The sequence below is a fragment of the Podarcis gaigeae genome (assembly GCF_964106915.1).
Source record: "Podarcis gaigeae genome assembly, chromosome: 16".
NCBI classification, from domain to species: Eukaryota; Metazoa; Chordata; class Lepidosauria; order Squamata; family Lacertidae; genus Podarcis; species Podarcis gaigeae.
In genome coordinates this window covers 10,028,085-10,055,730 of record NC_139693.1, presented here as the reverse complement: position 1 = coordinate 10,055,730, position 27,646 = coordinate 10,028,085, and the positions used below count along the sequence as shown (strand labels likewise).

Below are 27,646 nucleotides of genomic sequence, written 5' to 3'. Positions count from 1 at the left end.
ACGGCATTTCCGTGCGCTGCTCTGGTTCGCCAGAAGCAGCTTAGTCCTGCTGGCCACATGACCCGGAAGCTGTACGCCGGCTCCCTCAGCCAATAAAGCGAGATGAGCGCCACAACCCCAGAGTTGGTCATGACTGGACCTAATGGTCAGGGGTCCCTTTACCTTTAGATGTGCTAAACGTTGCATTTCAAAATTGTATTTTATTGCTTTTCTATTTCTTACACTGATATTCTATTGCATTCCCATTCCACAGAATTCAAACTGCAATGCAATACAAAAATGCAATCTAAGAAAGAAAAGAAGCAACAATTCTTATTTTTATTGTTTTAAAAAGCCCTCAGTAAGGATATTTAATGCCACGGACTACCTCAGCAAAGCTTTAAAGGCCGCTGAGGGTCGATGGACCACAGAACTTCCTGGATCTCAAATTTCCTGGGGAGGTACGGCCGGTCTGGACCCTTTCGATGGCCATCTCCCACCAAACAACAGGTTTCGATCCGGCTTAGAGGTTTGTGACGCAGAGCGAAAGCAAGTCATCTGGCAGAGGTTGGTTCACAGAGGTTTATTGGGCCCGGCTGGGCGCCCACCCCCATGATTCTGGAATGAACAAGAGGGTAGAGTCTGAGGGGGTGACAGGGACGGTCTGGGTCCAGCGAGGTACAAAAACAACGGTCCGTTTGGAGAACGCAGAACAGGTCCCTGGAGCTCACTCCTCTTCCTCCTCTTCTTCCTCCTCGAGGGCGATGGCGCGGGGGCCGCCGGGCCGGGGCTGCTGCTTCTGGACCGAGACGATACCGGTGAGGAGAGCGTAGCCGACCATGGCCATCAGGCCCACCAGCACCGACAGGACCTGGTTGCGGCGCTTGTATGGCTCCTCCTCAGCGTCACTCCCGTCCCCGGCGGCTGCCTTGGGGACGCTGGGCGGCGGGTCGCCTGAGGGAGACAACCGGCACGGCCGTCAGGGGGAAGAATCGCAATAATGTGAGGTAGGCAAGATGGCGGAGGCGTGGCGGCTGAGGCGACTCATCGGTCAGAGCAGGGCTGGGGAAGCTGGCGCTGCCCAGACGCGGCTAGACTCCAGCTCCCATCATTCCTGGCCGCCGGGAGGCAGAGGACATTCTGGTACTACAACTCCCATCATCGCTGGCCAGGGCTGATGGGAGTTGGAGTCCAAAAGCGGCTGGAGGTTCTCCCTAGCTATGGGAAGAAGGGGGTGAAATCCCATTTCCCAGGGGCCTCCCTTCCCAGCAAATTACCAACACGCCATATTGGTTTCGGTGCCTGATTAAAACATTTTTGCTTAGGCAAGTTATCCAGACACGCAGAAATCATTTTATAATCATTTCATTTTTTAATGAAATATTTTTAGAATGTGTGAATATCTGATTGTTTGATTGTTGATTGTTGTTAGCCGCCCTGAGCCTGGCTTCGGCTGGGGAGGGCGGGATATAAATAAAATGTATTATTATTATTATTATTTCTTTTTAAGCTACCGTTGGTTTTAAAACCACCGTTTGGAATATTTTCAATACCTGCTTTTAGCTTGTCTTTTCTTGATAATAATTTAATTTATTATTATTATTATTCTTTATGTGACACCCTTCCGATTGGGGTGCTGCAAACTACTTTGAGGGGGGGTTGTTTTTGTTTTTTAAAAAAGAAATATTGGTACATAAATGTTGTTAAATAAAAATAAGCCCCCCTGCTGGTCGCCCTCAAGCTCAGACCTGCTGATGGTAATGCACATGACTAATTTAAGGGCCATTCCTTTCATTGGGTCTTCTTCTGAGTGGAAACTAAGAAACAAGCGTAAATTGCTAAAATAATGCATTACATAAGAAATCAGTCAATGGAATTAAGATGCCTGATTTGTCAGCATCATATGATTAGAATGTCAGACTAGGATTAGGGAGAGACCAGGATTCAAATCCTCACCCCGTCCGTGAAAAGTCGTTGGGTGCCTCCCAGCCTAACCTACCTCACCAGGTTGTTGTGGGGATTAAATAAGAAATGGGGCAGAGAACCACGTACGCCACCTTGAGCTCACTGGAGAAGGTAAGATATAAATGGAATATATATCCCTCGCTGCAAGAAATTAAGTTGACAGGGAACCAGGCAGAGGGACTTCTCAGTAGTGGCACCCACCCTGTGGAACGCCCTCCCATCAGATGTCAAGGAAATAAACAACTATTTGACTTTTAGAAGACACTTGAAGGCAGCCCTGTATAGGGAAGTTTTTAGTGTTTGATGATTTATTATGCTTTTATATTTCTTGGAAGCCGCCCAGAGTGGCTGGGGCAACCTAGCCAGATGAGCTGGGTACAAATAATTAATTTATTATTAAAATTATTGTATTATTGGCTATTATAAATAACGAATTTTCCAGCACCATCTTGATCTTTTGCCAATTTCCCCCCGGCCGCTTGGGGTTTGCTGTGGTTCCTTCCTCCTCTCCTACCCTGGGTCCCTTTCTCGCTCCCCCCCCCCCCCCAGGCGACAGAACCAAGCACCCACCTTCATCCCAGGGGAAGTAGAGACTTAAGATGGATGTGCAATAATTGCAGAGGTTCGGGAGGGACTTGAGGTGCTGCTGGAACTTCCCGTTGGGCAGTTTGGCTTTCAAGAGCGGGGCCAAGTGGCTGAAGACAATGGCGTCCAGGGAGGCAGGCCTGAAAAGAGGAGGAGGGAGGGAGGAAAGAAAGAAAGAAAGAACAGAAGAGGTGAGGGAATCCCCAGCAGGGCAAGAGGCGAAGGCTAACCCTCTCCTGTCAGCAGTGTGGTGGACTTGGGAGTCCAGGGTTCAAATCCTGTGGCCAACACACTGGTCTGTCTGCAGGTTTACAAACCACTTCACAACCCAAACTTACCAAAATGCTACACAATGAAAAGATTAAATGGAAATTAAATGAGGAGGGAAAGAGAAACATATACCGTATTTTTCGCTCCACAAGATGCACCTGACCAGAGGAGGAAACAAGAAAAAAAAATATTCTGAACGTAACAGTGGGTGTATGATTTTTGTGGTTCATGCCGTGGCCACAGACATGATATGTGATTTGACGGTGAGTTTGGGGTAGCCCAATGCAAAAATCCTGAGAAGATCCGTGCTTTGTAACCACGTTTCTGAGCCATTGCGGCTCCTGAAACAGTGGATGCGTGGTTTTTTTGGTGCAGGCTGTAGCCATGGACATGCTATGTGATCTGATGGTGAATTTGGGGTGACCCAATGCAACAATCCTGAGGATCCATGTGCTTTTACCTCCCCACTCTCAGGCAGCCTCCTTTATCGCTAGCCTCCCTTATCTCTCTCCCGATCCCTTGCTGATCAGCGGCTTTGTTTCAACACCCACTTCCCTCTTTCAAAAAAAAAAGCATGATCTGCTTTTCGCCCCTGGGCAATTCGGCTCCAGGGACCATGCATTCGCTTCATAAGATGCACAGACATTTCCCCTTACTTTTTAGGAGGAAAAAAGTGTGTGTTATGGAGCGAAAAATACGGTAAGAATTTATTATTATTATTATTAGTCATATCTTGAATCCCAAGCACCTTGTAATTCGAACGGCGTGGCTCCCGAACGCCGCTAACCCAGAAGCGAGTGTTCCAGTTTGCAAACGTTCTTTGGAACCTGATTGTCCGGCGGGGCTTCCGTGGTTTCCAACTGGCTGCAGGAGCTTCCTGCAGCCAATCAGTAGCCGCGCTTTGGTTTCCGAACGTTTTGGAAGTCGAATGAAATTCCGGAACGGATTCCGTTCGACTTCCAAGGTACGAATGTATTATTATTATTATTATTACCGCATGTGCCACCTTGAGCTCCTTGGAGGAACAGGTTGCCTATAAACACAGTAAATAAGTGGCAAGCGTCGCCAGCGTTTGGCTAAATTAATGTGAAAGACAGTGCCTCTGAGCATGGACAGAGTGTGCTCCCACTCATGGTAGAGTAAGGAGACATTAAAGAACTGCAGGGATTCCAGTTCCTAAGGGACTTCGCACGCTCTTACAGAAGCCTACATACTTCCACTCACAAACGGCGAACTTACGAATCTCCGAAAAAGAACTTCTGCCTGCCAAGGCGTTGGGACAGCAGCGTCAGACACTCACGGGCTTCCCGGTACAGCTGCGGGGCACAGGGAGAGAAAAACGCTGTCAGGCTGCGACCCTTGCCATTCTCAAGCATTGCCCCTTGACACAAAGTGGCTCCCTCACCTCCCAGAAACCTTACCCCCATAAGAACCGCCTGCTTCTTTGCATAGCTGTCAACTTGCAGATTTGAAAATAAGGGACCAGCAGCCTCAAAAATAAGGGATCAGCAGCCAAAATAAGGGATTTTCCAGGCACAGGTATGTTCAACTTCTGAGCCCTTCCGAGCCAAAGGCAGAAAGCCCAGCCAGCAGCCAAACGAAGCCTCAAGCCTCAAGGAAAACCACTGTCACCTCTCCGCTGGGAAGCACTGAGCAAAGGCGAGTCTCCAGGCAACGCGGCCGATTTGATCGGCACAAGGCATGCAAGCTCCACCCCCCAGTCATTCTTAGACTCCTTATTGGGTGAACAACGCAGCCAAGCAACACAGTTGGAGCCTCCCTCCTCCCTGGCTGTCAGGGAGGGAGGGAGAGGAGCTGCTTCCTTTGAAACCCGGGAAATTTAAGGGACATCATCAATAAGGGACAGCAGCGGGACATGGCGCTGGGATAAGGGACTGTCCCGCCAAATAAGGGACGCTTGACAGCTATGCTTCTTTGGGCTGCAGAAAAGACCCTCTGTCCAGGCAAGCAAGAGGCAAAGAACAGAGTTCAAGGGAGGGCGAATCAGGGCCAGCAGAGGGTGTGGCCCTGAGGAAAGGAGGCGGGGCCTGGGAAGAGTTCCGAGGGCCAGGGGGAGAGGGCTGGAGGGCCGCCTCTGAAGTTCTCCACCACCCTGCTGTCGCTGCCCCGGCTTGTTGCGGCCTCATCCTGCTCCCACTGACCTCCTTCTCCAGCTCCTCTTCGTTGTCCAGGCAGTTTTCCCCGCAGACCATTTGCAGCCGCTCCAGCTGCCGCTTCTGCATGCGGCCCGGGAGGAAGAAGTTCAGGGGGAAAGGGATGGCCTCCCCGTACCACTTCCGGGTGTGCTCCACGTAGTTTTTGGCGTCTACCCAGAACGTGTGGATCTGTCGGAGAAAGAGAAGCCTGATGGGACAACAACTCCCTTTCTTTGTCGTTTTCTGCATTTATATCCCCCAAAGTGGAAAAAAGCAGAAGCCCCAGCAGAGGAAGACAAAATAGCAAAACTTACCGGAAGAATAAGAAATCAAGATAACAAAATTTTTTCATATAAAAGAATGGAAATGGTTTATTGAATATTTACAGATAAATTGCAAACAGAATAAAAACATTAGCAGGATTATTGTAATAACCAGCGGCTTCGTAAGAGTATATGTTTAAAGCGGATAATTAAATGAGCCAATTACCGTATTTTTCGTCCCACAGGACGCATCGGCCCATAGGACGCACCTAGTTTTTTGTGGGGGAAATAAAGGGAATTCCCCCCCCCTTTATTTCCCCTCCCAAACCAGGTCGGGGAATCCAAACCAGGTTGGGGAACAGCGGTATGGCGGCGCTCCGCCTCCCCGCTGTCCCCCGAGCTTGTGGGGCTGGCGCTGGGGAGAAGTGCGCTTTTCCCTAGCGCCAGCCTCCAAACCAGGTCGAGGAACAGCGGGATGGTGGCGCTGTGCCTCCCAGCTGTCCCCCGAGCTTGTGGGGCTGCCCGATGTCTGCCTGAAGCGTGGAGCACTCTGCTTCAGAGCTCCCTGCGCTCCGTGCAGCAGGCTGCTATCCGCAGCCTAGGGGGCCCTGCAAGAACTCCCGCGGGCTCCCCAGGCTTGCTGATAGCTTCCTGAAGCCTGGAGAGCAAGAGGGGTTGGTGCGCACCGGCCCCTCTCGCTCTCCAAGCTTCAACGAAAGCCTGCATTCGCCCCATGGGACGCACACAGATTTCCCCTTCATTTTTGGAGGGGAAAAAGTGCGTCATATCGGGCGAAAAATACGGTAAAAGAATTTGGATATGCAGAAGATATTAAAAAATAAATTTAAGGAACCGCAGAAAGAGGGGGAAGGAAGTCAAACTTCACTCTCCCATCTTATGGCTTCCAGCAACTTGTATTCAGAACTATTACTGCCTCCAGCCATTCAGGCAAAGCCAATGACAGTCTTGTCCTCTGAGAATCTCTGCAACCCTCTTTTTGGCCATCACTGCCTCCTGTGGCAGTGAGTTCCACAGTTTAACTATGTGCTGCTGCAAGAAGAAGCAGGGGGAGGGGGTTGTGTGTGCAGCTGCATAATCTATTGTTTTTATTCATTCAAACTCGGCTTCCCTTTCCTGCATGAAAGGGAAAGTCAGACCCGTCAGTCACAAACACAGTGGGGCAGCCCGTTTGGGCCCCGACCCTACAAGTCTGGAGTGTAGAGTGGTTGCCCCCACCCCCGATTGACGCAGCAACTTCTCCCACCTGCCCCAACTCACCAGCACAGGCAGGAGCTTCTCCTGCAACAGGGACACGAAGGCGAGCGTGTCAGCCCCCTGTCGAGCCGAGAGGTCATAGTCTGCGTTGAATTTCTGCAGGGGGGGGGGAGAAAGGATCAGGGCAAGGACAGAGGTCCCCCACAGCTCCCTCAGGACCTCGTATGGGGAGGGGGTGCTGCTGGCACATTTGGGCCCATGTGGTGGGTTTTTATTATTATTTATTTTTAATTACCATCAAATTATTATCAGATTGTTGTTGTTGTTCTTATACCACCCTTTATCAAAATATCACAGGGCAGTGTTTGTCTAATTCAATTTGTATAAAGGGTAAGGGGACCCCTGACCATTAGGTCCAGTCGTGACCAACTCTGGGGTTGCGGCGCTCATCTTGCTTTACTGGCCGAGGGAGCCGGAGTACAGCTTCCCGGTCATGTGGCCAGCATGACTAAGCCACTTCTGGCGAACCAGAGCAGCGCACGGAAACGGCGTTTACCTTCCTGCTGGAGCGGTACCTATTTATCTACTTGCACTTTGACGTGCTTTCGAACTGCTAGGTTGGCAGGAGCAGGGACCGAGCAACGGGAGCTCACCCCGTCGCAGGGATTCGAACCGACGACCTTCTGATCGGCAAGTCCTAGGCTCTGTGGTTTAACCCACAGCGCCACCCGCGTCCCTCTATATAAATTTGTATACTGCCCTATATATCCACAGGTCTCAGTGCGGTTACAACAAAATTTCACAAAATAAAAACTCAAAATAAATAAAAACGAAAAAACCCAATAGCCGCCCCCCCAAAAAACACATTTTTAAAGGGCCTTGGGTGTCTATCAGTGCTAGAGAGGTTGTGCAACTGTGATTTCAGAATCAGGGGGGACTCCCTTCCTTTGCCCCCACCCAACCTCGATTGCCCCAGAGGTGATCCCAAGGAGGCTGTAAGGGAGATACCCATTTCCTGAGGTGGGTGATGATCTGCTGAGTGTCTGAGATGATGCCTTCATCTTTTGTCCTCAGTGCCGGGAGGGTCCCTGCAAACAGACAACGTCAGAGGCAGGTGACTGGGTTGTTTCCCAGGCACAGTTAGGAGAGCTGGGTTTCAGCCCTGAAGCCCTTCACAAGTGACCCACTGAATCAGGGAGTGTCCCAAAAAAGGAAAAGTTATGGGGAAATGATACCTTTGATCACAAGGCACACAAAGTTCCCATGGCTGGTTCTCCTTAATATGCATATGTTGCAAATCATAAATAAAAGAACTCATAACACATCTGTTAAACGCTGCAAGAACAACCATTGCCAGGACATGGAAATCATTGCAATTATTCAATATGGACCAATGTCATAATGCAATTGGGCATTAGCATTATTGGAAAAACCAACAGAGAAATTAAAAGGAGCAAGAGCCTAAAAGAAACACAACAATTTTTATGCAGTCTGGGGTGACTTCAATTGCACAAATGATGAGGCATGTGGGAGAGCAGTACCCATCGTCTACCGCACAGTTTGGTGTGCGCAAAGCACATATTTTAATTATTATTTTTTGCTCCTTCCTCCCGCCTTCATATAAACTCCTGTAGATCATAATTGCTGTTGATACAAAATCTCTTTGTAGTCAACAATCCAAGCCAATATATGGTGTGATGCATCGTTTTGTGTCTGTTAAAACTATGATGGTTTTGGTATATAACATATACATAACTTTGTTAGTGCATTTGAAGACGTTTCTCTGAGTGTTTGCCGTTGTTTTATTTTTGATTTTCATTTTGTGTAATTGTTGCGTGTCCGTATGCTCTAATAAAAAGTAAAATGAAGAATAAGGTTTGGCCAATGACCCATCTAGTCCAGCGTCCTGCAGTGGCATAGTGTGGGGGGTGCAGGGGGGCTGGCCGCACCGGGCGCAACATGGGGGGGCGGACTTGCACTCGCAGCTCTCTGCCCCTACCTGGCTCGAGTGCTAAAATCCATGGGTTAGGGGGCGCAAATTACTTGCCTTGCCCCGGGTGCTGACAACCCACGCTATGCCACTGGCGTCCTGTTCTCACAGCGGCCGACCAGGTGTCTCTTGGAAAATCCACAAGCAGATCCCGAACTCAAGAGCCCTCTCCCCTCCTGTGATTTCCAAATACTGGTGTTCTGAAATACTGCTACCAGGGTATTGTTAGCCCAGAAATGGAAGCAAGAAGAAATTCCGACAAAAGAATGGCAGGCAAAATTAATGGACTACGAAGAATCAGATAAAATGACAGGAAGGATTCGAAACTTGCGGGATCAGAGATTCACAGAAGATTGGAAGAAATATACGAACTATTTGTAGAGCAACTGTAATCAACAAATTACGCTAGTAGGATTACAAGAAGTTTTGTAAGGAGAAATGTATGAAACATTGCAAAGTAGAGAAAGAACAGAGATACTAGTTATGAGATAAATGTAATAGTGAAGTAAGAAATGTATATTAAGTGTAAAGGCTGGAAAACTTTCAGATGTGATTGATGGAAGTCAAAAAATGGTGTAAGATAGGAAAGTGTTTAATTACTGTTGAAAATGATATGTTGGAAAATTAATTTAAAAATTATAAAAAAAGAAACAAACATTACTACCAACCACTTGTGCAGAAAGAAGGAGGCAGACGTCCCTCAATTTCCCTGCTTCCCATGAAAATCTTACCTGAGGGGCTTCGCCAAGGATTTGTGATTTTGTGAACCTTGAGGGGTGCACCTGTGAAACGGGCATAAGTCTGGAAAGGAGGGGGGGAAACAAACTGAGCTTTGTGTAGTGTATTTATTTTTTACATTCCCTCAAGGAGATCAGAGTGGCTTATAAAATCCCCTCTCCCCCCTACAACAATCTTGTGAGGTAGGCAAGGCTATGAAGCAATAAGTGATCAAGCACGCTTGAGCTCCATGGCTGAACGCCGGTCTTCCCAACTCTAATTCACACAACACGTTTAAAGTGCTATGATACCCCTTTACACAGTCATGGCTTCCACCTGCACCAAAGAACTCTGGGAGCTGTAGTTTCTTAAGGGATTGTGAAGGGATGAAGAGAATTGTTTGGAGGAGACACCTATTCTGGAACTACAATTCCCAGAGTGGTTTAACCATCAATCCCTCTCTCTGGGGAACTCTGGGAATTATAGCTCCGTGAGGAGAACAGGGGTCTCCTAACCGCTCTGAGCACCCTTAACAAACTACAGCTCCCAGAATTCTTTGGGGGAACCCGTGACCAATCAGCCCAGTGGCCCATCTAGCTCTCACCAAGGGCAACCGGTTGCCCCAATGGGAAGCCCGTAAGCTGGACCCGGGCGCAACAGCAGCTGTCTCTCCACTTGTGATTTCCAATAACTGTTCTGTCTAATGTGGTAGGCCCAACTGGTTTGCAAGTAGCCCCTGATAAGTCTTAGCCTCCGTCAATCTGTCAAATCGGCAGATTAAAAATAAACTTTTAAAAATATAATTGCAAGGGGGAGGCTGCAAACAAGCCTAAGAGCCACCCCGGGGGGGGGGGGGAATAAACCCAAAGTCAGTGACTAAATCACAGCTATAAACACAGCACTGGCCCACAATTAGCTAAAAGACCTTTTACCATATGGTAGAAGGTCATGGAGAAAAGGGAGAAAGTTTAAAGGTTACATATTCCTTTAAAATGTTAACAACCCCTGGAATTGCAGGTCTGCTTGTCAACCTTTTCTATTTTCTTAAACAGGCTTTGCTCCTTAGTTTTTAAAAGGCGGGGAGGGGGGAAACCGTCATCCTGGAGTGCTTTGCTTCTTATAATAACCTGCTTTGCTTAAGGGCTTCGAAAGCTCCAACGCTGCCAACTTTCTGCCTGCTAAAAAGCACCGGAGCAGCGCTGGGGACTGAAGTTGGCCCAGGGAAAGGACGAAGAGCAGCCAGGAGGTAAAGACGTGGCCCCTCGTCTTTCCCCAAGTCCTCCCCACCGTGCCAGGGAAGAGGCAGAGGCTGCGTCCCAAAGGGCAAAGCTTTTGGGGAGAGCCAGCGGCGCCCGCGTTTGGAGATGGGGTCCCCCGCTCCACGCCACTCGCTCTCCAAGGCTCACCAAAACGGCCAGGCAGTCGGGATCCACCGACGGCAACCCCCAGCCGCCAGCCCAGCAGTACAGCTCCATGGGCGCCGCCATGTTGCAGCCCTTCCGACCCGGAACAACACGCTCCGAGGGAAAGAGGGGGGTAGAGAAGAGAAGTCACTCCGATTCCGTCCAGTCCCCGCGCGCAAAAGCGTGCGCTCTGCGCTTAGGGCGCAGCGGAAAAACGGCCCCGATCGCAGCGCGGGAATTCAACCCGGTTCTGCGTTCGATGGCCAAGGGGGAGCTTTCCCCTCGACTTTCTCTTGAACCCGAGCCCTAGGGGCGGGTTTGACTCGGGAGTATCCGCACGAAGGCTTCAAACAGCGCGCTCTTCCTTCCTAGCCACGGTCTACCCAGGAGTAAGCCCCACTGAGTTTGGAGAGGCTTGCTTTCTCGGGGAAGGGGAGCTAGGATCGCAGACTTCTTCCCCCAAAGTGGCGTGCTTGTAGCAACACGCGTCATTAAAAGCTCATGGCTTCCCCCAAGGGTGCCAGTTCTCACCGTGAAATAGTTACAGTAAGTGCCACACTTTTAACATGTGGGTACTGCGTACCCTTGAGTACCCCCATAAAAGCACTTATTATTATTATTGGTGTTTAGATCTGGCCTTTTATCCCCAGCATTCAAGGTGGCCTCCAACATTTGCAAACAACCTTATAAAATACAAAGTAAAAAAAGCAAACTAAACTGATTGACATCTGATGCCCTTTTAAAATGTGTCGCAGAAGGGGAGATTATTGGGTTGTCTCTGTTTTTGTTTTTATTATGTATCTTGTACTTTTTATATTGTGATTTTATGTTGTGAACCGCCCTGAAATCTACAGGTATAGGGTGGTATACAAATTCAATTAAAAATTAGATAGAGAAAAGCTATAATTACAATACATCAGAACGCATTGGCAATTAAAATGCAGTGTGATCTTGACAGTGGCCTTAATTTTCAAGGGCTGGTCTGTACAGGAAGGTTTTATCCTACCTACGCTGTGGGTTAAACCACAGAGACTAGGACTTGCTGATCAGAAGGTCAGCGATTTGAATCCCCGCGACGGGGGAGGGGGAGCTCCCGTTGCTCGGTCCCTGCTCCTGCCAACCTAGCAGTTCAAAAGCACGTCAAAGTGCAAGTAGATAAAGAGGTACTGCTCTGGCGGGAAGATAAACGGTGTTTCCGTGCGCTGCTCTGGTTCACCAGAAGCGGCTTAGACATGCTGGCCACATGACCCGGAAGCTGTACGCCGGATTCCTTGGCCAATAAAGCGAGATAAGCGCTGCAACCCCAGAGTCAGTCACAACTGGACCTAATGGTCAGGGGTCCCTTTACCTTTACAGAAGGGATAACAAGGAGGTGGGCCAGTTTGGCCTCTCTCGGGAGGGAATTCCATAACATGGGAGCAGCCACTAACCATTGATGGATAAGCACAGAAGGCTTTTGCCTTACTTCTGAGTAACTGCTACTCAACCTCCACACAAATGGGGACAAGACGTCCAGTGCATGAGAAGATTTTCACTCTGGGTAACCATTAAAGGAAATGTTTCTCTGAGCATGTCTTTCCTTTACCATAATACAGGGGTGTGGAACTTAAAGCCCGGGGGGGGCTCCAGTCCTCTCTATCCGGCCCTTGAAACCCTCCAGTCCTCTCTATCCGGCCCTTGAAACACTCCCCAGTCCACACCTCTCCTACCAAGGCCACACCCCTCCCCAGTCCTCTTTTGCACCCTGACTAAAATTTGCATTCATTTTGCCTCTGGGCCAACCCCTATTCCTTTCAAAGAGCTACAATTTCAGCATTGCCTGGGAACAGGGATGGGTCATTAAACCATTTTGGGAAGTGTAGCTCTGGGAGAGGAGCAGGGCGCCTCCTAACAGCTCTCAGCACCCTTAACGAACTATAGTTCCCAGGATTTGTGGGGAAGCCATGAGTGTTTGAAGTGATATGGTGATGCTTTAAATGTACAGAGCAGAGAGGGCCTTGGTGTGTCACAGTCAACATTCTTAGCTTCTACCTGCTTTTTTGTGTATTGTCAAAAGAGGGAGCATCTCTCTTTGAACAACTCCCCCCCTTGCACAACACAACACACACACATGCAGAGGCCATTGGATAGCTCAGTTGGTTAGAGCATGATGCTGATAATACCAAGGTTGTAGGTTCGACCCCCATAAGGGATTTTTTGCACTTGGGCAAAAAAAATGAGAGGCACAAATACAAGATGGGTGACACCTGGCTTGAGAGCAGTACATGTGAAAAGGATCTAGGAGTTTTGGTTGACCACAAACTTGACATGAGCCAACAGTGTGACGCGGCAGCTAAAAAAGCCAATGCAATTCTGGGCTGCATCAATAGGAGTATAGCATCTAGATCAAGGGAAGTCATAGTGCCACTGTATTCTGCTCTGGTCAGACCTCACCTGGAGTACTGTGTCCAGTTCTGGGCACCACAGTTCAAGAAGGACACTGACAAACTGGAACGTGTCCAGAGGAGGGCAACCAAAATGGTCAAAGGCCTGGAAACGATGCCTTATGAGGAACGGCTAAGGGAGCTGGGCATGTTTAGCCTGGAGAAGAGGAGGTTAAGGGGTGATATGATAGCCATGTTCAAATATATAAAAGGATGTCACATAGAGGAGGGAGAAAGGTTGTTTTCTGCTGCTCCAGAGAAGCGGACACGGAGCAATGGTTCCAAACTACAAGAAAGAAGATTCCACCTAAACATTAGGAAGAACTTCCTGACAGTAAGAGCTGTTTGACAGTGGAATTTGCTGCCAAGGAGTGTGGTGGAGTCTCCTTCTTTGGAGGTCTTTAAGCAGAGGCTTGACAACCATAGTCAGGAGTGCTCTGATGGTGTTTCCTGCTTGGCAGGGGGTTGGACTCCATGGCCCTTGTGGTCTCTTCCAACTCTACGATTCTATGAAGGGACTCGCATTTTCCTGCATTGACAGGGTTTGGACTAGATCATGGGTGGGCAAACTAAGGCCCGGGGGCCGGATCCGGCCCAATTGCCTTCTAAATCCGGCCCGCGGATGGTCCGGGAATCAGCGTGTTTTTACGTGAGTAGAATGCGTGCTTTTATTTAAAATGCATCTCTGGGTTATTTGTGGGGCATAGGAATTCATTATTATTTTTCAAAATATAGTCCGGCCCCCCACAAGGTCTGAGGGACAGTGGACCGGCCCCCTGCTGAAAAAGTTTGCTGACCCCTAGACTAGGGTCCCTTCCAACTCTACAATTCTATGATTCTACATTATGGAGAGGCCCTCTCTGACATTGGGTTGGATTTATTCTTTATTTTCATTCATTTATTGATTACATTTACATCACACCTTTCCTCCAAGGATCGCAGGGCGGCACAGATGGTTCCTCTTCCTCCCCATTTCATCCACACAACAACCCTGTGAGGTAGGCTAGGCTGAGAGAGTAAGTGACTTCTCCAAGGTAACCCAGGGAACATCATGGGTAGGGTGGCCATATTCCCCAAGGTGAAAATCTGGACAAAGTTGCTGAGGTTTTGGGGGCCTTTTTTTTGGATTTTTAAAGCATTTTTTTTAAAAAAAAAAACCCAACTTTCCATATGTCCGGCCATTTTGCCAATTCAGTGAAAACCCACCCAGATGCTGTTTTGAGAGCCCAATTCCTGGAAATGTTCAGAAAAACCCAGACATATGGCAGCCCTAATCATGCGTCTAGTAGGGAATTTGAACCCTGGACTCCCAGGTCTTAGTCCAACACTCTGACCACTCCACCACACTCTCTGACTGTCCAGCTACGGTCTACTCAAGATCGAACCTATTGCTGTTAATGGACCCAAGTTAGTCATGTTCCTTCGTTTCTCCCTCCAAGTAGCGCTAACATTGGACGCAACCCCTCCATTTTAACAATAACCATTCATTTTTGCCCCCTGTTCAGCCAAGCACAAGTCGAAAGACAGACACTGACGTCAGGGAGGCTCTCTTGTGTTTGCAGAGGAGCGAAGGATCCAAACCAGAGGAAACAAGAAGAGATTGATTTGGTTGGGGGGAGAGGGAGAGACATGCATCCTGTCCCTTTTTGCCAAGGGAGGTGAGATCCAGCTCTGAGGCTGCAGCAGATGGGCCTCTGTTCCTGTTTGAGGCAGAGAACTCAATCTCGGGGGCACCCTTGGCTCAGAAAAGAGGCGGATTTGCCCAGGCAGGCAGCCAGCACGTTCCTCTGTGGCTATTGCCTCATTATATTTCCCTTGCAAAAAATAGTGCCTCCGCAATGATCTCATTTGAAGGGGACACCAGAACACGATTCCATCACATTCTGGGCAGGAGTCTGTGCACACACACACACACACACACACACACACACACACACACAGGAGGAAGGGAGGGAGAAAGCCTCTTTTACAACGCTGTTGCTCAGGTCTGCCGCTGCAGAGGGAGCCAGAGTGGGTGGACTACAGCTCTCCAGAAGCTCTCAAACCCTCCGAAAGGATATTGTAGAGTCAGGAAAGGTTCATAAAAGGGCAACCCAAGTGATCCAGGGGACAGAGCAGCTCCACAATGAAGAAAGGTGGCAGCGTTTGAGGCTTTTTATGCAGCTGGATAGCTCAGTTGGTTCGAAAGCACATCAAAGTGCAAGTAGATAAATAGGTACCACTCCAGCGGGAAGGTAAACGGCGTTTCCGTGCACTGCTCTGGTTCGCCAGAAGCAGCTTAGTCATGCTGGGCACATGACCCGGAAGTTGTATACTGGCTCCCTCGGCCAATAAAGCGAGATGAGCGCCGCAATCCCAGTCACAACTGGACCAAATGGTCGGGGGTCCCTTTACCTTTACCTTTACCTTTAGCTCAGTTGATTAGAGTAGGGTTGCCGTCTTTCAAACAGTGAAAAGTTTGAAATATGGCAACCCTATGAAATATGGCAACCCAGGCAGAAAAGTTGTTCAGCTTTTTTTTTTAGTTCTGCCCAACATTGTTGAACTTTCTTAGCAAAATCCCCCCCCCCCCCAAAAAATGCTATTTTCCAGCAATTTTTGTGGAAGGTCAGCAAAAACGCCACTGTAGACATTAGACATTTTTACCTAGTTCCACCCAGACACTGCTGCCGACTGCAATATTCCAGACTGCAGAAATCCCAGACATACAGTAACCCTAGGTTAGAGCGTGGTGCTGCTAACACCAAGGCTTCAGGTTCGAGCCCCATAAGAGACACGATGCATTGCGGTGGGGTGGGCTAGATGATCCTCAAGCTCCCTTCCAGGTCAATGATTCTTTGATTCAGGGACTGAATCCGCAACAACCGCTGCTGGCAAACGTCTTGCTGGAAGAGAAAAGGCAAGTAAGAAGTTTATAGGAAGATAGAGAAAGTAGAGAAAAGTTTGTCTCCCTCTCTCTTCCAATGAAGCTGAATGATGGAAGATTTAGGACAGATAAAGTCCTCCTTTGCACAGCGCACACTCATATCATACTGTAAAACCTTTTATTGGCATCACATGCAACATCCAAAACAAATCAGTACAGAATTACCACTTCCCCAGTGGCACAAAACATTTGCTAAATGAAAAGAGGCAGAGACCCCAGCATTCAAGGATACGAGTCAATGAGCACACTCTGTCTCTTTTCCAAAGTTTGGTGAATTCTGACCGTGTGATCCGTTTGTTCTCGACAGAGAAAGGTGATCTTTCCCCTGTTGTTGGAGTCACTCGGTTTGACAAATTTATCGACATTTAATAACTGAACTGTCCCACTAGCACTCGCATAGGTCACCTAAGAAGAGGGGGATTGGCGATTGGACTGTCAAAGAAACCATAGCAATTAAAACCGAGGTTAGGAGAATCTATAGAGAGTTCAGAGAGATGGACAGCCTAATATCTACTTCTCCAGATCCCGACAACTCAGGGAAACTATCCAGCTCAGTCGGACAAGATGTAATCAGCGCATACTCGAACCATAGCTGTCAACCTTCCCTTTTTTTTTGCGGGAAATTCAATAATTTCAGCACCGCTTCCCGCTGCTATCCCGGATTGTTAGATATCCCGTAGACTGTCCCCAGGACAGGTGAGGCTGCTGATCCCTTATTTTCGAGGCTGCTGATCCCTTATTTGCAAATCTGAAAGTTGACAGCTATGACTCGAACTACGGAACTCCCTGCCACAGGAGGCAGTGCTGGCCACCAACTTAGAAGGTTTTCAAAGAGGATTGGGCAAATTCATGGCTACTAGCCATGATGGCTATGCTCTGCTTCCACAGCGGAGGCAGCGATGCTTCTGAAAGACAGGGCTTTTCATGTGAATGTGCAAAGACCCCCTGTCTTCTCAGCTGCCTTGCTCATCCCGTCTCAACCTGCAGTCCTTGCCAGAAGCCGACTGGTTTTTTGTGGGAGGTGGCGTGAGGCTTGGATCCAAAACCCAGCCCGCGCCACACTCTCTCTGAAACGGGTTGCTATGGAAAGACAACAAGGCTTCTGGAGGCAGGGGAGGGGGGGGAACCCTCGCTCTGTAATTTAGAGGGAATCCAGAAAGGAATATTCCTCCAATTCCCGTTTCATGAGGAAATATTTGGATCGGGGCCCTGTCTGGCCACAAAAGCCTGGCTCGAGTTTGTCTCTGCGGCCTGATGAGGCTCCCCTAGGCTAGAGGAGAAGCGGAGGGAAGGCCCACCTGGGCGCAACCAGGCCCCGTTGTTATGGCGGCAGGGGAAACAAAGCGTAAACACAGCTTGGCCTGCCGCGGCCCCGGCTGAGGGATTGGCCTCCGCTCAGGGGACAACCGTCTTGGCCAACTTTCTGGGGAGGGGAGGCTTCTTGCAGGTCCTGCCCCAGCCACCAACAGCTGCATCTCCCTATTTCACAAAGGGCTGAAACACATTTGTGTGTGTGTGTGTGAAGGGCGAAATCAACGGGCACGACTAACTTTATTCATTTCCATGGGTCTGCTCTGAGTAGGCTGGCCATCGCACACGGAGAACACTGAATTCACATTAAATTGAATTAATCAGCAGCAGAACCGAAAGTTTGAAAGGCAAAAGCTGCCCTGAGTAGCTGGGGCAACCTAGCTGGATGGGCAGGGTACAAATAAATATATGATTCTGATTTGGGCAGAATGCAAACAGAGAGGAAGATAGCCTAATTTCTTGGGGCAGGGAGTTCCACAGGTGGCTTGTGCTTTTCGCCGACCCACAAGCCACTGGGAGGTCTTCCCATTCAAGGGAGCTCTGCTCAGTAATAGAGCATCTCAAGACCCCTGAGTTGGTGCTGGAGAACCCTCTGTTCCTATTTCAACCAACCCTTTATTTGGGACCACGAGAACTGGAATCTTGATTTATTTTTAGCAGGCTTGTACAGTAGCTCGATGGTACAGTTATATTGTTGTTGTTGTTGTTTAGTCATTTAGTCGTCTCCGACTCTTCGTGACCCCCTGGACCAGAGCACGCCAGGCACTCCTGTCTTCCACTGCCTCCCACAGTTTGGTCAAACTCATGCTGGTAGCTTCGAGAACACTGTCCCACCATCTCGTCCTCTGTCATCCCCTTCTCCTTGTGCCCTCCATCTTTCCCAACATCAGGGTCTTTTCCAGGGAGTCTTCTCTTCTCATGAGGTGGCCAAAGTCTTGGAGCCTCAGCTTCAGGATCTGTCCTTCCAGTGAGCACTCAGGGCTGATTTCCTTCAGAATGGAGAGGTTTGATCTTCTTGCAGACCATGGGACTCTCAAGAGTCTCCTCCAGCACCAGAATTCAAAAGCATCAATTCTTCAGTGATCAGCCTTCTTATACATCTCCCAGGTAGGGCTTGGAAAAACCCACCGCCTGAAAGCCTGGACAGCTGCTGCCAGTCAGTGTTGCGAATACTGATCTAGATGGACCAAATGGACTGACTTCCTGTGCTCCTATGTTCCTAAGATAACTGTGTCCCATATTGATGGCTGTGTCTGTGTGCAGGAATAACATCTGGGCTTCCTGCTTCAATTGGGTCCTGCAAGGGATGCTCTCGTTTTCAGCCACAGAAAAATGTGCCTTGCGGGGAGACTTCTTCCCAGAATATGTATTCCCTGCCCACCCCCCGCCGCCTCTGAAAAATGGGAAGGGGATTCCCTTCATCCCTAGGACATGCCACATGCCCGCAATCCTGCTGCTCGCTGGGTGGAGAGAGGGATCTTGGCCAAACCTCAACAGCAGTAAAAGAAGAAGCACCCCTCTCCAGCTCCTGGGAGCCGACCCAAGTCTTGGAAGAAAAACAATGAGGTCATCTTGGAAGCTCTGTGCAAGACAAGAGCCCAGACCTTTAAGGATCCATCGGAGGAGAGAGAGGGTGGTGGGGCAAAGGGGGAGCAGAGATGGGACAGTCCTGTCTACACAGGCTAGGGAGGAGGAGGAAGATTTATTTCATTTAGGAACTGCTTCCCACGAGGCATCCCATTACAAAGAATATGCTGGGAGCATCAGGGCGGAAACAATATGAGCAGCTGGAATGGTGTGTGTGTGTATGTTTGTGAAGGAGACACTGAACTGGTGCCAAAGTGTCCTTTCTGCATTGACTCATCTGCCATAAAACCCAAGAGCATTGTCACTGGCAATTTGGGATATATTCTAGGCGAATCTATCCATTTCGGTTTTCCCCAGTTTTTCGTTTTTCTGATCTATTCACTTTTCCACATCAGTTTGCAGTTTATTTATTTATTTATAATGCATTTTAGCTGGATAGCTCAGTTGGTTACAGCGTATTGCTGACAACACCGAGGTTGCAGGTTCGATCCCAGACAGCTGCAAATTCCTGCATTGCAAGGACTTGGACTAGAATGATCTTCAGGGTCCCTTCCAGCTCTAGGTTTCTATGAGATAACAGCACGTTAGTGTGAATTTCTCCCAACGGACACATTCTTGTATGCAATTTCGCCTGATAGACACATTATTATTTTTTTTTGCAAAGCCATTTTCCCTAATATGATGCAATGCCTTATTGTGTCTTATTTTCTCTCACATAGGGTTTCAACACACACTCTACCAAAACATGCATTTTTGTAACCATGACTTGGCTGGGGAACCACGTTGCAGAAATTTGGAGAAGTGAGAATTTGGAAAGATGGCTTTGTTTTGGTTTGTGCATTCTTTCTAAAAGGGCTAATTAGGTAGGTTTGCTTTTAAATGCAAACTGGATCCAATTTTTCTTCCATCTCCAGCTGTGCATCCCCAGTTCAGGCCGGCCTTCACGGATCTTGCCATTGTACTTGTAAGCCAAGCACAACTATGTACTCTCCTGCAGGTCATGCATTGCTGGGCTGTTTCTGAGGGAAGGTTGCCAGCTGGTAGTGATGTCATCCCCAAGCTTTCAAGGGATCTTGCCCCATATTTCTTCCTGTTAATGGGAAGGAGAGCACATCCTAGGCACAGGCAAGTTTCTCATTCGATTCCTGATATCCACTGGACATCCACTCAGGACAGATAAAAGAAAGGACTTAATTATTCAGGTGATAATTAAACGATGGAATTCACTGCCACAGTGAGGCACAGCTTTGAAAGAGGGCTAGAGCATGGGTAGGCAAACTAAGGCCCAGGGGCCGGATGCTGCCCAATCACCTTCTCAATCCGGCCCGCGGACGGTCCGGGAATCAGCGTATTTTTACATGAGAAGAATGTGTCCTTTTATTTAAAATGCACCTCTGGGTTATTTGTGGGGCCTGCCTGGTGTTTTTACATGAGTAGAATGTGTGCTTTTATTTAAAATGCATTTCTGGGTTGTTTGTGGGGCTTAGGAATTCGTTCATTTTCCCCCCAAAATATAGTCCGGCCCAGCACAAGGTCTAAGGGACAGTGGACCGGCCCCCTGCTGAAAAAGTTTGCTCACCCCTAGGCTAGAGGAATTCATGGAGAATATAACCTCAATGGCTGTGTTCCAGCTCTACTCTTGGTGGGGTGCTAAGGTGCCTCTGAATATCAGTGGCTGGGAACCACAAGTACAGAAGGGACTATTGCACCCAGGTCTTCCTAGCTGTGGTTTTCCCATAGGCACCAAGTTGGCCCCTGGGTGAACGGGATGCTGGGCAAGTCGGGCCTTTGATCTGGTCCAGGAGGACTCTTTTTAAGTTCATGGGTGGCGCTGTGGGTTAAACCACAGAGCCTAGGACTTGCTGATCAGAAGGTCAGCGGTTCGAATCCCTGCGACGGGGTGAGCTCCCGTTGCTCGGTCCCTGCTCCTGCCAACCTAGCAGTTCGAAAGCACGTCAAAGTGCAAATAGATAAAGAGGTACCACTCCGACGGGAAGGTAAATGGCGTTTCCGTGCGCTGCTCTGGTTCGCCAGAAGCGGCTTAGCCATGCTGGCCACATGACCCGGAAGCTGTACGCCGGCTCCCCTGGCCAATAAAGCGAGATGAGCGCCGCAACCCCAGAGTTGGCCACGACTGGACCTAATGGTCAGGGGTCCCTTTACCTTTATTCTTAATAAATTCAAGAGTCAACACGCCATCTTCAGAGGCAGCCTGCCTGTGAACATCACACCCTCCAGAACCAATAGCTTGGGTGGGGGGCAGCCATCTACCCCCCTTCAGTGGGTACATCTGACTGGCCACCTTTTGAAACCAGAACCCCAGGCCTTTCCTGTTTGGTGCTTCTTCTGCAGTCCGCCAGTGCCCTTCTGATAAAGAATCGCCAGGGACTCGCTCACACTTTGCTCTTCTTGTGCCTCTAAAGCACAGGTCCAAGTGCTTTTCCGTTTCCCCCGGGGACAAGCAGAAGTGTGGAGGAGCCCCAAGACATGTTCCGTTGTTTGGCTAGCAGTGGCTATTTGCCCTGTGGACCCTGGCAGACAGCAGTCCTGAACTCCCTTCAGAAACTGGGTTTTGCCCCTCAAGCCTTTCTAAGCCTGGGGTTGGGGCAGGCAAAAGCTACATTCAGGCAAAGAATCATAGACACCGAGAGACAACAGGACTGTTCAAGGTGCCCTGACTATAAAATTGGAGAAATCGAGAGAGATATAGCCGCACCGGCAGCATATCTCTTCTTTCTCGTATCCAAAAATGCAAGAAGGGTCTTTACACTCGCCAGAAGCTCGGCTTTGCCCTTGCAGGTCCTGGAAGGATCCTTTTAAAAAATCCCGTATGCTTAGAGACTGTGCCTCTTCATTAGGGGAGATAGGAAGCCCAGAGCACTTGTTCTTTAGCTGTCCCTTTTATGAAGAGGCACGGAGTGAGACCATTGGTCCCCTATTGGTGAGGCTCACTGACCTCCCGGAAAAGCAAAAATTGACCTTTTCTTGTTAGGCAAAAATCAGAAGACGACTTGGATGGTCACCAGATTCTGTGTACAGATCTGTAGGCGCAGACCATCTCCCGACTCAAACTAGTTCGTTAAGAAAATCCCCAAACTTGGTTCCATGGGTGACTCTGGGTCAGCTCCCTGCGGCAGTTTATCTTAAAGTTTTAAGTGTCTACGTGCTTATCGCATTTATAAATTTTAAATTTATTGTTGTACATTGTTTTAATTGTTTTCTTTCTGTGACTGTACCCCCAAGTGCGTTTTATAAGCTGGTCTCCGACCATAATAAATTATCTCTCTATCTATCTGTCTTGAGGACCAAGAACTGAGCCTCCAGGATCAGGGGCAGTCTACCTCATTACCAGTTACCAGGCACAACGACAGCAGAGGGGCATATTCTGCTGCCCCAGTCGCAGGATGATGCTGTTTATTTGGCTTGGCCACCGGATGAAAAGCCCACGCTGGACTGGAGGGACCCCTCTTTCGATCCGGTCCAGCAGAGTATCCTGCCGCTTTAAGAGCGATCCCGGGACGGAAAATTCCACCCCGTGCAGCTTTCTCCCCTCATTGCATCTTTTTGATGTGTGTTAGTGGGCGGGGGGGGGGGGGGGAGCGCGCGCGAGAGAAGCCACATCAGATGGAAACCCGCGACGGCAAGCGACTCCTTAAAGGGACAGGAGCCCGGACGCCGCGATTTGGTTCTCGTTGAGGACAGGCGAGGTCCTGTAGTCGTGCTCCCTTTTCCTTTTCCCTTTTGGGAGGGCGAGCAGAGCATCCCCACCCCGCCCTGTTCCCCCCGATTCGTGCCCCCCACCCCGCCCGGAAACCTGCTCCGATCCGCGGGCGCAGAGGCAGGGAGGGCTCGGCTCGGATCGTGGAAGAGGCAGCGCTTCTTCGGCCGCGCCGTTGCAAGCGAGCCTCGGCTGCCGCTGCTGCCCTTTGTCCCTGCGGCGGCGCCGCCCCTTCCTCGGAGCGCCCCCATCCGCCGCCCCCGCCGGCCGCCCCGCCGGCCGCCCGTCCACGCCCCGCTCCTCCTCCTGCGCCTGGAAGCTGCGAGGATGGAGCGGCTCCTGCGAAGACCCCCGGCCGCCCTCCGCCGCCTCCCGCTCCTCCTTCTCCTCCTCCTGGGCGCAGCGGGCGCAGCCAGGCAGGGGCTGCAAGGTAAGCGGGCGGCGGGGACGGCGCGCTCGGTCCAAGCCCAGCCAAAGTCCCGGGTTCGGTCCCCGAAGGGCTCGCTCGTCCGGAAGCGCTGCCCGAGTTCTGCTTTAGGGGCAGAAGGTGCCGGGTTCGACCACGGGGAGGGATTGCTGGAGAGATGCTGCCGGTCAGTGTCGACCAGGCGGACCCAGTGGTCGGATTGCTGCCGGTCAGTGTCGACCAGGCGGACCCAGTGCTCTGATTGCTGCCGGTCAGTGTTGGCAGCGCGGAGCTAGATGGATGGAGTGAGTGTTGGTGACGCCAAGCTAGGGGGACCCGATGGTCCGATTGCTGCCCAGTGCTATGATTGCTGCCGGTCAGTGTCAGCAATCCTGAGCTAGACAGACTCAATGGTCTTTTTTGCTGCTGGTCAGTGTTGGCAGCATGAGGCTAGTCAGTGTTGGTCATGCCAAGCTAGGTGGACCCAATGGTCCAATTGCTGCCAGTCAGTGTCGACAGTCCTGAGTTTGATGGACCAAGTGGTCTGACTTGTATATGAGACAATCTGTTTAAAACAGCCGAATGCAAAAATGGTCCTTTTCTAAACATAGAGTAAGCTTCTTAGTCCTCATGGTTGCTTTAAATCACAAGAGAGGGCACTGATCAATAGCCAGACCATTGGTCCAAATTGGCTCAATACTGTCGACCTTCTATCCAAAACCAGGAGGTCTGGATTCTTGCTTCACATTTCTGGGAAGAACACCACCTAACAGCAAAGCATGTGGTTTGAATTCAGAATGTCCCAGGTTCCGTCTCATGTTGGGAGGCTGATTTAAACAGCAGCATCGGTCTCTTTTCCTGCCTCACCTGGAAATGCCATCAGGGACTGAACCCTCTGCATGCAAAGAAGATGCTCTGCTTCTGAGCTATAGTCCTTCCCTTAAATCTAAACTAAGATTCCAGTCCTCATGACTCTGGATTAAGGGCTGATTTCAGCAAGATGTTTCCTCACAGCCACACTCTTAGTCCAGCTAGCTTGGACAGGGAGTCTCCAGGGTTTGGGAGGCGGGACGACGGCATTCTCAGCCCTGCCAGGGATTGAACGCCAGACCTTTCGCCTGCAAAGCAGATGGTGCAACTCTGAGTAAGAGAAGGAAGGGAAGATGGCAAGGAGGACAGCAATTTAACCCTCCCTCTCCCCAAGTCACTATGGCCATCTCTAATCTCATCACACACACGTTCGGATCTGCTTTTTAAATCATCTTTCTATCCCCTCTCTTGCCAACCTAGCAGTCTGAAAGCATGTCAAAGTGCAAGTAGATAAATAGGTACCACTCCGGCAGGAAGGTAAACAGCATTTCTGTGCACTGCTCTGGTTCGCCAGAAGCGGCTTAGTCATGCTGGCCACATGACCTGGAAGCTGTACGCCGGCTCCCTCGGCCAATAAAGAGAGATGAGCGCCACAACCCCAGAGTCGGTCACGACTGGATCTAATGATCAGGGGTCCCTTTACCTTTTATCCCCCCTCTCTCTCCTCTGAGAAGCTCAAGGTAGTTTACATCTTCCTCCTTCACTCTTTATCCTCACAACAACCCTCCAAAGTAGGCTGGGCCAAGAGACAGTGAGCTTCTGAACCCAACTCTCTCGAGTTAGACATTCTAAACATTTAAGGTTCCCTGGCTGTCAATGTAAAGAAATAGTTTAGTATCAATAAATAAAGCAATATATTGGTGCTGGTGTTCTTAGTTCTGCAAATCTAACAAGTGATCAAAATATGAAGAGTGGTGGTGGTGAAGTAGAGGGGGACTGAGATAAAATTGTAAGTTTAAGAGTTCAGCGCTTCAAATGTTGTGGGGGGGATGCCACATTTTTGAATGCTTCCCTGCATTAACACCATCTTTCCCCTGCATGGAGAAAGCCAGCTCCAAAGGCAAAACGTTGGTCTCCTAGGACACATCTCCCTGATGAGCTGTGTTTCTGCTTGCGGGGATTTGTTGTCATCTTAATGTGGAGGAGCATTCGGAAGTGGTGCTTCCCACCTATAGCCTGAAGCGGTACAGACCATTTGACCAGGGTCTACAGATAACCAAAATAAAGCAATAGAATGGACTGTATCACTCCTGGAAGCTTCTCCCTTCACATACAAAAAACAATTGAGCTCTCTGCAAGGAGAAATGTAGCACTTCAGGGAGAGCAGTGGGCAGGGAGCTTTTTACAGAGAGGAGCATTTGCGTGTGTTGCGGAGGGGTGGAATAAAACCTCCCCTTCACTTGGAGTCCAAGTGGCACAGTCCATTCTGATGCTTTGTCCTGAAGCAGGTGTGAACAGAGGATGAATCAAGCCCCTGATTTGCATGCAGAAGGTCTCAGGTTTAATCCCTACCATCTCCAGGTAGGACTGGGAGAAAAACACCGTCTGAACTCCTGGAAAGCTGCTGCCAGTCAGTGTAGGCAACACTAGCCTATAATAATAATAATAATAATAATAATAATAATAATAATAATAATGTATTATTTATACCCTGCCCATCTGGCTGGGCTTCCCCAGCCACTATGGGCAGCTTTCAAAAAAATATTAAAATACCGTAATACATCAAACATTAAAAGCTTCCCTAAACAGGGCTGCCTTCAGATGTCTTCTAAAAGTCTGGTAGTAGTTGTTCTCTTTAACATCTGGTGGGAGGGTGTTCCACAGGGCGGGTGCCACTACCGAGAAGGCCCTCTGCCTGGTTCCCTGTAACTTGGCTTCTCACAATGAGGGAACCACCAGAAGGCCCTCGGTGCTGGACCTCAGTGTCCGGGCAGAAGGATGGGGGTGGAGACGCTCCTTCAGGTATACTGGGCCGAGGCTGTTTAGGGCTTTAAATGTCAGCACCGACACTTTGAATTGTGCTCGGAAACATATTGGGAGCCAATGTAGGTCTTTCAAGACCGGTGTTATATGGTCTCGGCGGCCGCTCCCAGTCACCAGTCTGGCTGCCGCATTCTGGATTAGTTGTAGATGGACCAGTAGTCTGATTCAGTGTAAGGCATCTTCCTATGGTCTTTTCCTCTTATGCTTAACTCTGTGACAAGGTTCTGTGCTGCTCAGACTGGCAGCCAACCCCCCCCCCCCAAAGAAAAACCAGGCAAGCTGTTAATCCACCCAGGGGCCAAATCGTCGCCAACGGCTGTAACATTCCTTTCCGTAGCAGCTGTCCAAATTAAGTGTTAACGGTATTCCTGGTTTGAGATATATATAGTTAATCTGTTTGTACTCAAAGTTCTGGGCAGGATCTGCCCCGACTTCTGTGCCAGGGAGTGGAATCCGAGGATGTTCCAGGTGGACTCTTTATCAGACACCGCACACACCTTTGGGAGGTCTGGTCCGGGGCGGGTGGCGAGGCTGTGAATATGGACCCTCTCCTCCTGCCCAGAAGGAGACCACAGAACCCCCAGTAGATGCAAAGGCTTCTGTGTGCTTGAACGGAGACAGTGTGCTCAATCCATTCTTGTAAATAAATATCGGGCTGGAAGGCTGCAAACCGGAGGCCCTCTTTTCCCAGGACTTGCAGTGCCTTCCATAAGCACACAAGGACAGCCTGCTGGACCAAGCCAAGGGCCCACCTACTCCATCTAGGACCAGGCCGACCAGGACCTGAGCACAAGAACACTCTGCCCACTTGCGACTCCCTGCAACGGGCACCTGGAGGCAGAATGCATCTGACAGTAGAGGTAGAATGTAGCCGTCATGGCTAGTAGCCATGGGCAGCCTTTTCCTCCAAGAATTTGTCCTCTTAAAGCCATCCAAGGGATGCGGGTGGCGCTGTGGGTTAAACCACAGAGCCTAGGACTCACCGATCAGAAGGTCGGCGGTTCAAATCCCCGCGACGGGATGAGCTCCCGTTGCTCGGTCCCTGCTCCTGCCAACCTACCAGTTCAAAAGCATGTCAAAGTGCAAGTAGATTAATAGGTATCGCTCCAGCGGGAAGGTAAACAGCATTTCCACGCACTGCTCTGGTTCGCCAGAAGCGGCTTAGCCATTCTGGCCACATGACCCGGAAGCTGTACGCCGGCTCCCTCAGCCAATAAAGCGAGATGAGCGCGCAACCCCAGAGTCGGTCACGACTGGACCTCATGGTCAGGGGTCCCTTTACCTTTTTAAAAGCCATCCAAGCTGGTGGCCATTGATGCCTCTTGTGGGAGTGAGTTCCACAGTTTAACAAAGAAAAAGTTCCTTTTATCTTTTCTAACATTCAGCTTCATTGCAGTGGTGTAGCATGGGTTGCTAGTGCCCGGGGCAGCGTGTGTGGGAGGGAGGGAAACAGAGGCATTCAACTGCCCCAAACCTGCAGAGATAAGAAAAGAAGAGTCGTTCCATTGTCTGGAGAGGTCAGTTCCTGGTTTGCACAGAGAAGCCGTTTTGAACGGAGCTCAGCGATGCAAGCATGCAGCTATGCTGAAGCAGCACCGGGTGTCAAAATTTTGCACCCCTAAGAATTTTTCACCTGGGGAAGCTGTCCCTCTGGCCCCCAAGCTACGCCCCTCCACTGATCCATGAGTTCTACCATTATAAGAGAGGGAGAAAAACTTTTCCCAATCCAATTTCTCCATGCATAATTTTTATAAACTTCTGTCATGTCACCCCTGACACACCTTTTCTCTAAACTAAGAAGTCCCAAACACTGCAACCTTTCAGTCCATCCCCTTGGTAATTTTAATTTCGCTTCCCTGAACGTTTCCCAGCTAAACAA

The 27,646-nt window shown here is 49.6% G+C and overlaps 2 protein-coding genes across 3 annotated transcripts in view; one reads left to right on the top strand and one right to left on the bottom strand.

The window, feature by feature from the left end:
- Positions 1-299: 299 nt before the first annotated feature.
- On the bottom strand, positions 300-10,700 carry MTX1 (metaxin 1). The gene is made up of 8 exons (XM_083716041.1): positions 10,547-10,700; positions 9,155-9,224; positions 7,442-7,521; positions 6,497-6,589; positions 4,962-5,144; positions 4,039-4,115; positions 2,515-2,669; positions 300-933 (listed from the first exon to the last, which is right to left on the bottom strand). The coding sequence occupies exons 1-8, from the start codon at positions 10,625-10,627 to the stop codon at positions 707-709; spliced, it is 966 nt and encodes a 321-aa protein (XP_083572167.1). The 5' UTR covers positions 10,628-10,700; the 3' UTR covers positions 300-706.
- A 250-nt stretch (positions 10,701-10,950) lies between these two features.
- Positions 10,951-27,646, top strand: part of THBS3 (thrombospondin 3) — a 49,715-nt gene continuing 33,019 nt past the window's right edge. The window contains exon 1 of one of the 2 annotated variants that reach the window (XM_083715615.1): positions 10,951-11,089. Coding sequence is in view for 1 of the 2 variants with exons in the window: in XM_083715614.1 (XP_083571740.1) it covers positions 22,836-22,938 (103 nt within the window). In the remaining variant the exon portion in view is untranslated. Of the gene's footprint in view, positions 11,090-22,412; positions 22,939-27,646 lie in introns of those variants that run through there. The other variant, XM_083715614.1, reaches the window with a different exon arrangement.

Excerpts from the sequence above, each read along its gene's own strand:
- MTX1 (XM_083716041.1), bottom strand. The coding sequence starts at position 10,627 with ATGGCGGCGCCCATGGAGCTGTACTGCTGGGCTGGCGGCTGGGGGTTG. Across the intron at positions 7,522-9,154 it reads TCCTTGGCGAAGCCCCTCAG|GGACCCTCCCGGCACTGAGG; the intron begins GTAAGATTTTCA and ends GTCTGTTTGCAG. Across the intron at positions 934-2,514 it reads CTACTTCCCCTGGGATGAAG|GCGACCCGCCGCCCAGCGTC; the intron begins GTGGGTGCTTGG and ends TGTCTCCCTCAG.